Source organism: Pleurodeles waltl, chromosome 3_1 (assembly GCF_031143425.1).
Source record: "Pleurodeles waltl isolate 20211129_DDA chromosome 3_1, aPleWal1.hap1.20221129, whole genome shotgun sequence".
In the NCBI taxonomy this organism is placed as follows: Eukaryota; Metazoa; Chordata; class Amphibia; order Caudata; family Salamandridae; genus Pleurodeles; species Pleurodeles waltl.
In genome coordinates this window covers 1903140622-1903154404 of record NC_090440.1, presented here as the reverse complement: position 1 = coordinate 1903154404, position 13783 = coordinate 1903140622, and the positions used below count along the sequence as shown (strand labels likewise).

The 13783-nt window shown below is 43.9% G+C and overlaps 1 protein-coding gene across 3 annotated transcripts in view; it reads right to left on the bottom strand.

Annotated features, from left to right (window-relative positions):
• The window catches only part of ALS2 (alsin Rho guanine nucleotide exchange factor ALS2), an 895474-nt gene that overhangs the window by 286773 nt on the left and 594918 nt on the right, over nt 1-13783 (bottom strand). For all 3 annotated transcript variants that reach the window (XM_069226056.1, XM_069226055.1, XM_069226057.1), the window contains one exon: nt 6571-6682. In XM_069226056.1, the coding sequence (XP_069082157.1) occupies nt 6571-6682 (112 nt within the window). The remainder of the gene's footprint in view (nt 1-6570; nt 6683-13783) is intronic.

Here is a 13783-nt window from a genome sequence, read left to right as displayed (position 1 = left end):
TCAGATCTGGTTGGAATGGGAAAGGGATCTGTCTCTGATCCAGTCACAGTTCGTTAGCCACCACTGCAGATCTTGTGCAGTTCTTTCTGAGAACTGGACCATGTCAGAGAGATTCCCCTGATGCTGCACCCACTGGAACTTTAGGTTCCACTGCAGAGCCCACATATGCCACCTGGCAGCATGTGTCACCAGCAGGATGCAGGAGGCCCAGCAGCCTTAGAGTCATTCTCACTGAAATCCAGGATAGAGGGTGAAATGTCAGTTATCGTAGCCTGACTATCTTGGACTCGCCGCTCAGGAGGATAAGCCCTGAACTGCACTGTGTTCAGAACAGCTCAGATGAAAGGAAGCGTCTGAAAGGGAGTAAGGTGTGAATTTGGCACATTTATAGTGAACCCCAGCGAATGCAGGAGGCCCGCTGTAGTCTGGAGAACAACAGCCTGGGGCAAGCCAGTCTTCAACAGCCAGTCGTCGAGATAGAGGAAGACTGACACCCCTTATCCCCGCAGATGAGCTGCAACCACCGCCATCACAGTAGTGAATACCAGAGCAGGGGCATAGCTTGGTGTAGGAAGCTGGCTCTGAATATATCAAAATGAGATATAGTGTGCACAAGGTCCAGGGGTTCCCCAGAGGCTTAACAGCAGCTATAGTAGATTATACTAATGCTCTTTTTTGTGTTAGTGTGGTCGCGCAGTTAGGCTTATCAGAGGGTAATGCAAAGTATTTGTTGTACACACAGGCAATAAAGGAAGCACACGCTCAATGACTAACTCCAGGCCAATGGTTTTTTAAAAGCAAAAATATAATTTGTTACTTAATTTCTAGAACCACAAGATTCTTTTGCAGGTAAGTACATTTGGAAGAAAGTAGCAAGCATATGTATCAACACCACTTAGTTTCAATTTGGCAAGTAAAACAGTTTTCAATAAAATAGCAAATATCAATTTTAAAAGTTGACAGTGCAATTTTTAAAGACAGTTCTGGGGGAAAGAAAAGTTAGTACAGTTCCAAGTTAAGTACAAGACTTACAGTTCCAGTTTCTGGGGGTTAGGATGGGGTTCAAGTTAACCCCAAACACCCACCACTAGCAACACAAGGCCAGCCGGGTGCAGAGGTCAAAGTGGTTGAAAGATTTAAAATAGGTTCCTATGGAGACTGGGGGCACTCGGAAACAGGCATGCTTGCAGGTAAGTACCCTTGTCTTCGGAGGGCAGACCTGGGGGATTTAGGAGAGCACTGGGAGGTGGGGTGGTGGGCACAGCTCAGCACCAAACACACACCCTCAGTGGCAAAGGGGCGGCCGGGTGCAGGATGCAAACTCAGTGTTGGGCTCCCAATGCTTTTCAATAGGGGACCCCGTGAGTCACAAGTAGGCTGCAGGCTGGGTCTAGGGGGTAGGTTTGGAGAAACCACAGGCTTGACAGTGAGGAGGGTTGCCTGCTGTACGTTGCTGCACCGGATGTCGGATTCCCCAATTCCAGGGGGCTGTGAGTGCAGGGTACCTATTCAGATCGAGTATCTTTGTCTGAATACTTCACAGGTGGGGGGTCCTCTGGATTTAGTCTGCACACGTCGCTGTGGTGGACAGGAGGGGTCAACCCAGAGTGAACACTAGGTCAGAATCGCCTGGGGACCAGCTCTGGTCCATTGGGTCACCTGAACACGGGCCGTGGGCGTCGGGTGCAGAGTTGGAAGGGCTTGCAGATCCAGGGCGGTTCTGGAGTACTTTGTTGGAGTTTCTTTCTGCACAGGGTCGCTGTCAACAGGAAATCCTAGCCCTCTGGTGTGCAGGCAGGCCTCTTGAGGGTCTCTGGTCCTGCAGGATGCGTCCCCTTTTTGTAGCAGAGGCTTCAAAAGATGGAGACAGGCTAGTAGAGCTTGGTCAAATCAGTAGCTGTCTTCAATCTTCTCTGTTGGGGGTCACCTTAGCAGTTATTCGTCTTTCTTCTGGTTGTCTTCTTGAGGTCACCAGGAATCTGGTGAGCTAGGTTCAAGGGTGCCCCTAAATACTATATTTAGGGGTATTACAGGGGTCAGAGGGCAGTAGCCAATGGCTACTCTTCCTGAGCGTGGTTACAGCCTTCCTGTGCCAACTCCCTTTGGGGAGGAGGGCACACTCCTGACCCTAATGGTCCCTGTCCCCCAAACCAAGTTGGAGAATTCTGCAGGGAGGGGGTCACTTCAGCTCTGGACACCTTAGGGTGGTCCCAGCTGAAGTGGTCACTCCTCCTTGTTTTTCATAATTTTCCAAACCAGACTTGCTTCTAAAAGTGGGCTTTGTCAGGTGGGTGGGCATCTCTACTAGCTGGAGTGCCCTGGGGCACTGTAACAAAGCCCTGAGTCTTTGAGGCTCACTGCAGGGGGGAGGTATGAAGCACATCCACCCAGTGCAGGCTTTGTTTCTGGCCACAGAGAGCACAAAGGCTCTAAACCCCATGTGGTCAGAAACTTGTCTGGAAGTGGGAGGCTAGCGCAGACTGGTCAGTCCTGCACTAGAAGATTGGCTAAAGTACAGGGGGCATCTCTAATATGTCCTCTGGGTGCATTGTTCAATAAATCCAACACTGACATCAGTGTGGGTATATTGTGCTGGGAAGTTTGACACCAAACTCCCCAAACTTCAGTGAAGCCATCATGGAGCTGTGGAGTTCGTAATGACAAACTCTGAGCCCATGTACTTTACATGGCCACACTGCACTTACAATGTCTAAGAATGGACTTAGGCACTGTAGGGGCATATTGCCCGTGCAGCTATGCCCTCATCTGTGGTATAGTGCACTCTGCTCTAAGGCTGAAAGGCCTGCTAGAGGGGTGACTTAACTATGCCACAGGCAGTGGTTTGTGGGCATGGTACCCTGAGACGGGTGCAGTGTTGACTTTGTCTTTTTCTACCCACCAACACACACAAGCTGCAATGACAGTGTGCATATGCTTGGTGAGGGGTCCTCTAAGGTGGCTTAATACAAACTACAGCCCTGGGGAACTTCCCTGGACACAGGGCCCTTGGTACCATGGGTACCTTTTACAAGGGACTTAGCTGTGTGGGGTGTGCCAACTGTGGGAACAACGGTTCATTTTCAGGGAAAGAACACTGGTGCTAGGTTAGCAGGATCTCAGCACACTCTCAGTCAAGTCAGCATCAATATCAAGCAAAATGTTGGGGTTGGGGGTAACCATGCCAAAAGGGGCACTTTCCTACACTTGGTCTGGAAGATTAGGGGGCATGAGCTTCAGATTTTCTGACAATCAGGCTGCCAATGTAATGTTTAAATACATGATACAACAAGAAGGGTGCACAGACGGGGCCTAAGGGACAGTGGAAAGGAAGAGGAATGCGGTTTGATAGAAGTAATAAGAGAGAAAACACAATATTCTGTAAAATAACCAATATTTTTGAGGACTTTCACAAGAGTGTATGTGCATATTTTGTGTGTATGTAAAAATAACTGCTGAAATCTGACTGATATCTTGCAATACCTGACTGAAAGCACCTTTACCCAACTATAACACTCCAAACACCCCGCCCCCCTGAAGCTATGCCCCTGTACCCGGGGGTGTTGGTAAGGCCAAAAGGGAGCACAGCAAACTAAAAAGGTTCTTTGCCTACCGTGAACCGCAGTTAAACGCCCATGAGCAGGCAAGACAGGGATGTGGAGATATGCATCCTTCAAGTACAATGCTACCATCCAGTCTCCTGGATCCAGGACAGAAAGTACCTGAGCTAGCGTGAGCATTTTGAACTTCTCCTTCTTGAGGAAGTAGTTGAGGGCCTGTAGGTCCAGGATAGAACAAAGGTCCTCTTCCTTTTTTAGTACGACAAAGTAGCTGGAATAGCAACCACAACCAACTTCTAGTGTTAGCACCCTCTCTAAGGCTCCCTTGGCCAAGAGAGCTGTGACCTCCTACTAGAGAAGGGATAGATGATCCTTTCTCAGCCTGTCGTAAGATGATGGCATGGGGAGAGGGATGGTCATGAAAGGGACAGAGTAGCCCCTTCGGATGGTCTGCAAAATCCACCTGTCCGATGTTATATGGACTGCACGAGGGCCAGGTGATGGTGACTCCTGCTGCCGACTAGACGCCCATGATGGTATGAGGGCAGATTTGGAGGAGGCGGCTGCCAGGGAGGTGGTGGATTGACTCAACCGCTGGATGCCTGACCTACAAGGTCTGTGGGTACTGGCCCTCGGCAGTGTAAGGTCTAAGACTTCAGACACACTACACAACACCATGACAAAGGAAGCCCCTTCCTCCATAGCAATACTAGGAGGAGAGACCAAGAGAGTGTCAGGTGAGGTGTCCAAACCACGACATCGGCCAGTTTCTCATACCAAGTATCCTCGGCCAAGGGATCCTCAAGGGAGGTCACGATAACCAAAGCATCCTCAGATCCACACCAAGCATATTTCTCAAAGGGCCTGCCAGAAAATGGAGCCAATGTCTCTGACCCAGAGGGTCTTGGTCTGGTGGGCGCCACAGTCAACAGCGGACCTGCTACATATCAGAGTCAGAAATAACTAAAGGTCACCATTGGCGGCAAACTGCACCACTGGACTGAACCGTAGTGAAGGTCATGGATTTCCGACTGAAGTTGGTCTGGATCCAGGAATGGATCCAATGTGGCAGATTAGCTCTGAAGGCAAAGCTGTCAGTGGAAACCCAGTCAGGGTAACATCTGAACCCAGGAGGCTCAAATACACTCCGAAGAGGTTGGCACTCTGAAAGATGAGGTGCAAAGGCTGATAACCTGTTTTCATTAGTGCAGGGGTTGCTCCGGCTCTGAGAAATTCAGAGAGGCGCAGAGCAGCCCAGACTCAGGCTCCACGGAGAAAGAGTGGAAGAGGGGTCTAGACTTATACGGCATTCCTGTGGCTTGTCTAATTACTGGGATTAGCCTTATGAAGTTGAAGCACACTTTGAAGCTCAATGATGAGCGAGCGGAAGACACGAGGGAGGCCTGAGACCTTAAACGCGACCGGGGTTCATCGCACAGCCGTAAGGTCAAGTCTTCGAGTTTTGGTCCAGCTCCAGCACCATAAGCAAACCAGGTGGTAGTTTGTGGCAATCTCCACAGGGTTCAAAACCCACACTGTACATTGCTAAAGCACATTTGGAGTGAATGTTCGAAAAAGGACATCAAAATGTGAGAAAATGCAGTAAAAAAAATACGTGACTGCGGTAGCTCTTCTGGATCTGTGCTGACGGTGTGAAAAGAAAATAACTGATGCCAGCGAGCTGGGGTGGAGTTTATATAGGTACCGCACACGCAACAATCCACTGTGGATGATGGCTAGCAGAGACAATCGGTGCCACCTACCGGTATGCAGAAGTACTGATCAGGTTTTTCCAGATCCAGTCTGATGCCATGTTCACCTTAACATTCTCTCTTCTCACATCGATAATCTCGTCAGACTTCAACAGCTCTTTGGCCAATATCGTGATCAGCTTTGTGGGTGCTATTAGTGCTGGAACAGAGCCTGGAGAAACTGAGAACGCTCTGCCATAGGCACAGGGCTGGAATCCGTGGAGAGGCACCATCAAAAGGCACTGGGGTCAGAGCAGCTGGAGTCACCAAGCATGCAGGAACAGACTCCCCTCTCGGGGGTAGCCCAGAAGATGACAGTGCCATCCGCATCGTATTCTGCATAGGCAGTCAGAAGGCCTCAACCTATGAGGAGTCAGGCAACGCACCCAGGAATTATAGTCTCATCTTTTTTTGGCACTAATCTTTGTGACCGACAAGGGAGAGTGTGTCATGGAGTAATGGCACTGGGAGTTCAAACATCCCAGGAAGCAGGACTATTTCCAAGAGGAAAAAGAGGACTTCTCCCACATTTCAAGTTTCATGTGTTTACAGGAGAAAGTTTCCTAGAAGGTGAATTATCTTTGGCAGCAGGAGCTCACCTAGGGGTTTCCATGAGACCCAAAAACAACTTGGTCTCCAACTTCCTAAGGGCCTTTGTGTGCATGGAGCTACAAGAGACACAGGTCAAGGCATTGGGTTTCAATCCCAAACACGACATTCAGATGTCGTGAGGATCCAAAATAGACATCTTTTTATGGCATAACGCCTGAACCCTAAAACTTTTTGAGGAGACATTTAATATTGTTGCTGCTGAAATGCTCAGCTGAGACATGATGAGGAAGCTCCAAACCCACGATGATGAGGGGGGTGAAAACAGAAGCAGATGTCAGATCACTGGCCTAAAAAACTGCAGGGAGAGTTGCAGTTGGATCCATGTGGGGCTCGCCCTCTCGGTGTTGGTGAGTCATTGTGGAGGAAAAGCTTTTCTGGGCTAGTCTGGAAGGAGAATTTATAAGGTGGGGAATCTCCAGAAGAATGAATATTAAAAGTGCAGTAAAACTATAATGGTAAATACGCATTGAAGCATTAATGTTAGATGTTAGAAAAAACAGCTGAAGCCTCACCTGGAGCAGAAATTTTTAAAAGCTATAGACAAATTCATTATACACTTTAAGACCAGTTAAATGCACATAAAAAGATGAAAGATTGGATGATACAAAGATAAAAATAATCCTGGACTAATAGCAGATTCTCTCACTTACCATCATTTTGTTGTTACTAAAAGCTCCTTCATAGTAAAGTCCAAACTGAGTAACAACTATGCCGTTGCCTTGCCTTAGGTCGTCTTGCCACATTCCCATATACTTTTCACCCCTGTACAGGCATGCACAAAAGAAAAACAACATTTTTTGCATTTATAATCTATGGCTATGCAAAGCTTGTTAGTGCCCTCCCCAAACATTCTGCAGGTTTTAGATAAAAGAAGAAAAAATTACAAATGTTCCAATTTAAAATCTCTCTCACATAAAGCTAATGATCTGCATCTTAAACATGCTAGTAACACCACCACATCAAGGTGCCAAGAAACTTCCCCCTCTATTACGGTTCACAGCTGAGGTCTTGTAATTCAGGCCCCCTGATATATCTCCGTAAAAAATTGTTGTCCAGAGATTTTCGTTTTTGATTTGTCTTTTTGGATCATTAGAGAATTTTGCTTGGGCACACATTGCTGATCTGGGCTGATTTTTTCTGGATGACATTTTTAAAAAGTGGAGGATGTTTTGCAGTGATGATGTAATATTTCAGGAAACATGAGGCGTATATACTTCATCTGGTGTCGAAACATAGGTTTTGGGGGTCAATTAGTCCCATAGAGACAGAAAATAACTCCTCAGAGCAACCCTTCCACCATTTTCCAATGTGGCAGTTATAATAGAGGAAGAAGAGACATATATAGAAATGAAACAAATAATAATGTTTTTTAATCCTTTTATGTATACACCTAGCAGTGGTTATAATCTGAATATGAAAAGAAAATGTTTATCACTCCTGTTTTAGATTTTTATTGTTCGCTTTATTTATTTGTTTCAGCAATCGCTGGTGGTACATTTGCAGAATGTTGAACATTTGGAAGAGCATATCGACAGGGACATCTTTTTGTAGCTCAGGTTTTGGAAGTATATGTAAGAGTATGTTCTATGGTTAGAGGCTTTAGAAATGTTTTAGGTTTTAGCACCCCATCAATATCTTCACAACCAAATTCACACAGACCTTTCTCTCCACATGCATGATCCAAAACACATCTTTGGATCAAGTCGAACGCTCTTTGAATGTGTCCACGCACAGATTATGACATCAGTGGAAGGTCACTTAGTGAGACTGATCTCTTGAACTCACTGTATCAAAGATCGTCAAATGTGTGACAGTCAGAACTTGTCTTCCACACACGCACCAGGTATTTTTCTATGTCTTTAAAGTCACATTCTTCTTATGTCTCGCAAATCCTTTCAGAAACTTGATAGGTTCAGCAGTTAAAGCTCCAAGTTTTGTTCAAATGTTGCTCATACTGTCATCAACCGTAAGAATATGTGCCTTCAATAAAAACACTGGTCATCTTTGAGTCAAGTTTGTTGTGCAGAATATGAAGTGGGATTAAGAGTCTTTTCTCACCTGTTCCAGAACATATTCATAACTCTGACAATCCTTGACTTATGAACATTGAAACAAATTTAAGTAGCACAAACATCTGTGTCATTTGACAGTACAATGACTCGATTGGAACCATTTTGAACAGCCCACTCAACATGTGGCACAACACGATGGTTAGCTTCCTCGAATTTGCTGTTACATTCTTGACAATATGGCCCATACCTTTTGAATATATCTTGGTAGGCATCAACTCCTCATTGACAATAATTCCACTTGCAGTAATTGGAAATTCAGAGTTTACTGAAGCATCAGCAATGTTTGGCGCGTTAACTTCTCCAACTTCAGCTTGTTTGATGTGGATGACCAGAATGTATAAAGTTACATAGTTAAAGATGTTGAATTTTTGATGCAGGCAAGGTCAATTGTCTTGTAGACATTGGTCTGATTCTCTCACATTCTTTGACAGATAGTTCAAGATAACTGTCAAAGACAACGTGCAGTTCTTGCAACGTGAACACTGACTTTGATATCTGTAGAACAGTCTGAATGACCTCTCCAACGTTTTGAATGGATGGCCATCCGAAATTGTAACATACGACCAACAACAGCAGTTTTCAATGAGGACAGCTTTTCAAATGGAAAACCTTCCGGTGAAAGTTCTTTTTCCAAGCTCTTGTACCGGTTCGTGCTTCACTGTTGTGGTTGCAGCATCTCTATCAAATAATGCATTTGTTGGAAGAAGATCATGCAACAGAATGTCCTTGATATGTTCACCCCTTTCTTTTGCTTCATTCATCTCTCTATGTGTTTTCAAAAGTTGTTTTTTGTAACCTGTTTTGTAGTGGCTGGCTGGATGAAACTCTTACTATGGAAATTAAAGCGTGGAAGTTTAGTTTTAGTGATTATGTCAAACAGCTATTTGTCTTTTAAAATAAATCTTTCTTGTTTCAGTTCTGCATTTAGCTCCGATGCATGTTCCAGGACAACTAGTAGACATGCCTTTATATCGTTATGACATATTTTTGGGTCACGAAGTGGAGTAGTCGCACAGGCTCAGTCATTTCAAAGGAGTTTCTTTATTTCTGCATTAAATGAAGAAGGCTGTCAACTTGTTTATTAAAACGTTCCCCTCTCTTTCCCACTATTTTGTGGTGTGGTACAGTTTCACGATGGTCCATTAATTTTGAACTTGACATCTCTATGAAAACATTGCAAATAGAAAGAACTCCATGGTAAACTAGCTGCCATTGAGCAACATATTCACTTTTACGTGTCTGACCAACAATTCCCTTGGAGCTTTTCTGTGATCTCTGGATCGTCAGTTCCAGTTTCATATCTGGAGCCACAGCATTGAACCTTCCCTCTCTTTCTTTCACAATAAAACGTCTTTGGATGAATTTTCTGTAGAGCTATGGCTTTTCCACTCTAGCTTCTTCACTATTTTCAAATACCAGGAGCCATATCTCAGGTAGTATATGCAATTTAATTCACAAAACACAGTAATCAGTGACTCCACAGTCTTAACATGCAGTTCCCAATCACCTTCCTGATCAGCATGTTCCAAGGTTGTCACTACAGCTAGCATGTTTGAAACATTTCCCCAGTATTTGCAAATTTCAGATTTTTCTTTGCATTCTTTGACAAACTCTATGAACAGGTTTTCTGATTTTGAACTGAGTGTATTGATATTGAACACTGCCTTGCTTTGCATTATGTCTTTTGAATGAAGTGCACCCTGTGCCTTGTTCACTTCTTGGATAAGATTTGCAAAACCTAATTTGTCATTCTTGTTCCAGAAAGCATTCCAATGCAATATTTCTATAGCCTCAGATATGATGTGCATACCTTGTAACAAACATAATGAGTTCCACTCAATACTGACTAGACAGTTTTGATTCCAAAGATTGCAGCCTCAATAAATGCATAATCTATGCCACATCCATTGAAATATCTTTCTGCACAGCGCAGTGCAGTTTTTGTTATGTGAAAAATGCCCATTGATGGTTAAAGATCATCAAATTCTACTGGATTGCACATACAAATGTCAGCTACAATATGGAAAACACCTTCATCGCAGAAAATTGGCAGGATAGGCTGGTCTTCAAGCTGAGCATGCACATTTTGGAATTTATTTTAGAGCCGAGTATACTGTTGCGTAGTTTGTGACTGGAGATGGTATTACTGGTAAAAACCCAACATTTTTCAGTGGGTCGGTATTCTGGGAGATCAGAGCATGAATTGCAGCTCCCGGAGAAACTGGCTTTTTTTCATCCTTCAGTCTGCACCAAATCAGAGATATGATAAATTCAGTTAAATCAGCTTTGCGGACTGCAGCATCAGCTAGAAGAATATCCATGTCCTCAGCCGCTATGAAACTTTCTGGTAAACTGGATTTTGGTGATTTTGTACATGCTGGCAAGGCAGTTGGGTTATAAGTTTGCAGCTTTGTTTGTTTATGACTACAGCTGACACAGCTTATTTTCCAGCAAGTACTTTACTGGTTCAGTCTTGAAAAAGCACCATGGTAGTATAATGTGTACTGGATGTTCCAAACAAAGAAGAGCTGTCTTCAAAATATAAATTATCAAGAGCAGCAATTTTAAATCCTTTCCTGGTAAAGTGACTTTGAAGTGGTGTGCTGTCGGATTCACAAGATATTACAGCAATAGTTGCTAACAAGTTCCTGCCAGTATTAGGTCAATATAACTTGCTGATACACCAATCCTACTCACTGAAGTTATTAGCTCTCTACTTTTGCACTTGTCAAAGATTGCATTGACAGTCAACATGTGTAGCGGAGTTTTCTTTTAGCCGTTATGTAATTCATAAAACATGATTTGGAAAAGGATGTACATTTTAACAGCATAAGCCTGTCAGTTCACAGGATTGTCTTCTACTTCTTTGCTTATATCTTCAAAGCCATCATCAATGTAACAGTTTTGCTTTGCTGATATTAAACAATGATGAGTAATACAACCTCGGGCATTCTTGTTGACCCCCATGATTTGCGGAGCTCTGGGGCATTAGAAAATTTGTCATTAAGTCCAAAATCTAAATCTTTCAGGATGTTTCTTAAAATGGTTCCTGCTGATTTTACTGCATCCTGTGATCTTATTTTGGCAGCAAAAACTTCAGGAGTAAAATCATCAGAGAACACTTTAAGTGGCTCATTCTTTTTGTTAGAATGACAAAAATTAAATCTGTTGTACATTCTAACCAGACATCTGGACTATTATGGATCAACACAGTTTCATCAACGTTGACCACTATTTCTCTGACCTTATTGAGTGTGAACCTACAGCCAGCACTCAAGAGTAGCTTTAAAACTTTATTTGCTTTTTCAAAGAGTGCAAACTTAACTGAAAGCAGGCGGTTACGTTGCTACTGGGAGCTCATTGCACATTAATATTTTCAAATGTAAGCAGACATGCAGTTTGGATGGGCATCCAAATCCGCTGCAAATACATTCACCTCACTGTTTAGATCAGCTACTCTGCTGAAAACTTAACCAAGGAAGAAACTAGCTACAGATAAAAACATGCTTGACCTTTGAGACTCGCATTCTCTATACTTTGTTCTTTCATCAGTTCCTTTGGCCTTTGTTCTGGCTAAACCAAAAATAACACATTGAATATCCTCCGCTTTCTGATCAGTTTTTGGAGGTGGATGAAGAGTAGCCATCGATCTTAGTGGATAGGCACTGAGTTTAGTGGTCATCTCTTTCTCACAAGACTCAGATTCTTGTGTTTCTGCAATTTTTTGACAATTTGTTTCCATTGTATACGACTTGAGGCACTTGTTGTTACAATGATAAAATATTTAATCATCTTCACTCATCAGTTTCAAACTTTTGTGAACTTCGTTTTGCCATATTTCTGCAGCATCTAGAACTCTCTTCCGTCCAACCTCAGCTGATGTTAGCTTTTCTATTATTTTGGCATATGACACATTTTTCTTTGTTGAAGGAATCCTCAGTTTTTGTAGTTAGCAACACTGTCAGGAGGTAAAGATCTTCTGCTACCACCTGGTTTGCAGATTTTTACGAATTTGAATCAATGGAAACCATGTAACAAAAACAATATTAAAATTAATTCCAATATGATGACTAAAACACATCATTATAGAGCCATCATTATTGAAAATGGCGGAAAGGTTCCTCTGAGGAGTTTTTTTCTGTCTCTATAAGACTATTTGACCCCTAAAACCTATGTATTAACACCAAAATGAAGTCTATAGGTCTCATGGTGCCTGAAGAACAAGTTAGTTACCTTCTGTAACGCATTATCTGGCAGAGACTATCTAGCAGCAGATTCCCTACCTTTAGAATTTCCTGACGTCAGCTAGGAATCCGGAACGTTTGCAGAGCAATACCCTTCTGTGCGCCGTATGGTGGCATCATTCGGATCCGCATGGCATTGTTGGAGCCGTTTGTGACATCACAGTTACCTATAAAGGCACCACCCAGGCGCGCGTACATCAGTTCTTTTTCCACAAATTTCCACGCCAGAAGCGCAGAGCCATGGAAATAACTAACTGTTTGTCTGTGCCAAAAAACTATGGCCCTGAAAGGGACATTCCCTAACCCTAGCAGAAGTGTCTGCAGAGTAGGGAGTCATGGGTGGTTGTAAGGAATCTCCAGCAAGATAGAGTCTCTACCAGATAATGGATTACCAAAAGTAAGCAACTTGTTCATCTGATAGAGACTTCTAGATGCAGATTCGTTACCTTTAGAACAGATATCCAAGCCATAACCTCCTAGCAGTGGGCTGCGGAAAGATCCTCTCACACTAATCTCTGCGGACCTGATTGTCCAGGCAGTAATGTCTTGCGAACATGTGCAAGGATGCTCATGTCGCTGCCAGACAGATGTCCAGGACTGGAACATCTTGTGGTAATGCAGTGGTAGTAGCTTTACCCCTGGTGGAATGAGATCTCAAGCCCTCAGGAGGCTGCTTCTTGGCCAGTGCGAAGCAGATCTTAATGCAGAGAACGACCCAGCACGAAATGGTTCACTTCTGCACTGCCTGACCTTTCTTTGCTCCCACGTACCCCACAAAGAGTTGGTCATCCACCTGAACTGTTTTGTGTGATCAAGGTTGAATGACAATGCTCTTTTTGGGTCCAGCCGATGGAGTTGCTCCTCTTCTATAGAGGGATGTGGTGGAGCAAAGAAGGTGGGCAGGGTGATGTTCTGACTCACGTGAAATCGGGTCACCACCTTGGGGAAGAAATAGGCACAGGTTCGAAGCACCACCTTGCCCGGGAACATGGTGAGATACAGCAGCTTAGATGAGAGAGCCTGTATCTCACTCACCATCCTGGCAGATGTTATTGCCACTAAGAAGGCTGTCTTGATGGTGAGCAGACAGAGGGGACAGTTGTGTAAGGGCTCAAAGGGAGCACACATGAGAAATTGGAGTACTAGATTTAAATCCTATTGGGGCAAAACAAAGGGCGTAGGATGATACATATGTACAAGCCCTTTAAGAAATCTATGCATCATAGGTGATTTGAATAATGAAGGCTGATCGGGCAGCCGAAGAAATGCTGATAAGACAGAAAGATACCACCAAGATTACTTGGGCCCTGTCGTTCCTGATCTTCTTGAGAACTCTGGGCAGAAAGATACCATTTGTGAGTGTCCAATACAGATAAGACAAAGAGAAGAATGTCAGAGAGAGAAGCAGCAAGAGAATCAATAGATCTTTCTGTACAAAAACTTACAAAGTGTTTCCAACAGCAGGCATATACCATCTTAGTGGAGGGACCTCTGGCTGCAAAATAACTCTACAGACTTCTGGAGGAAGGTCGAAGGCTGTCAATTGT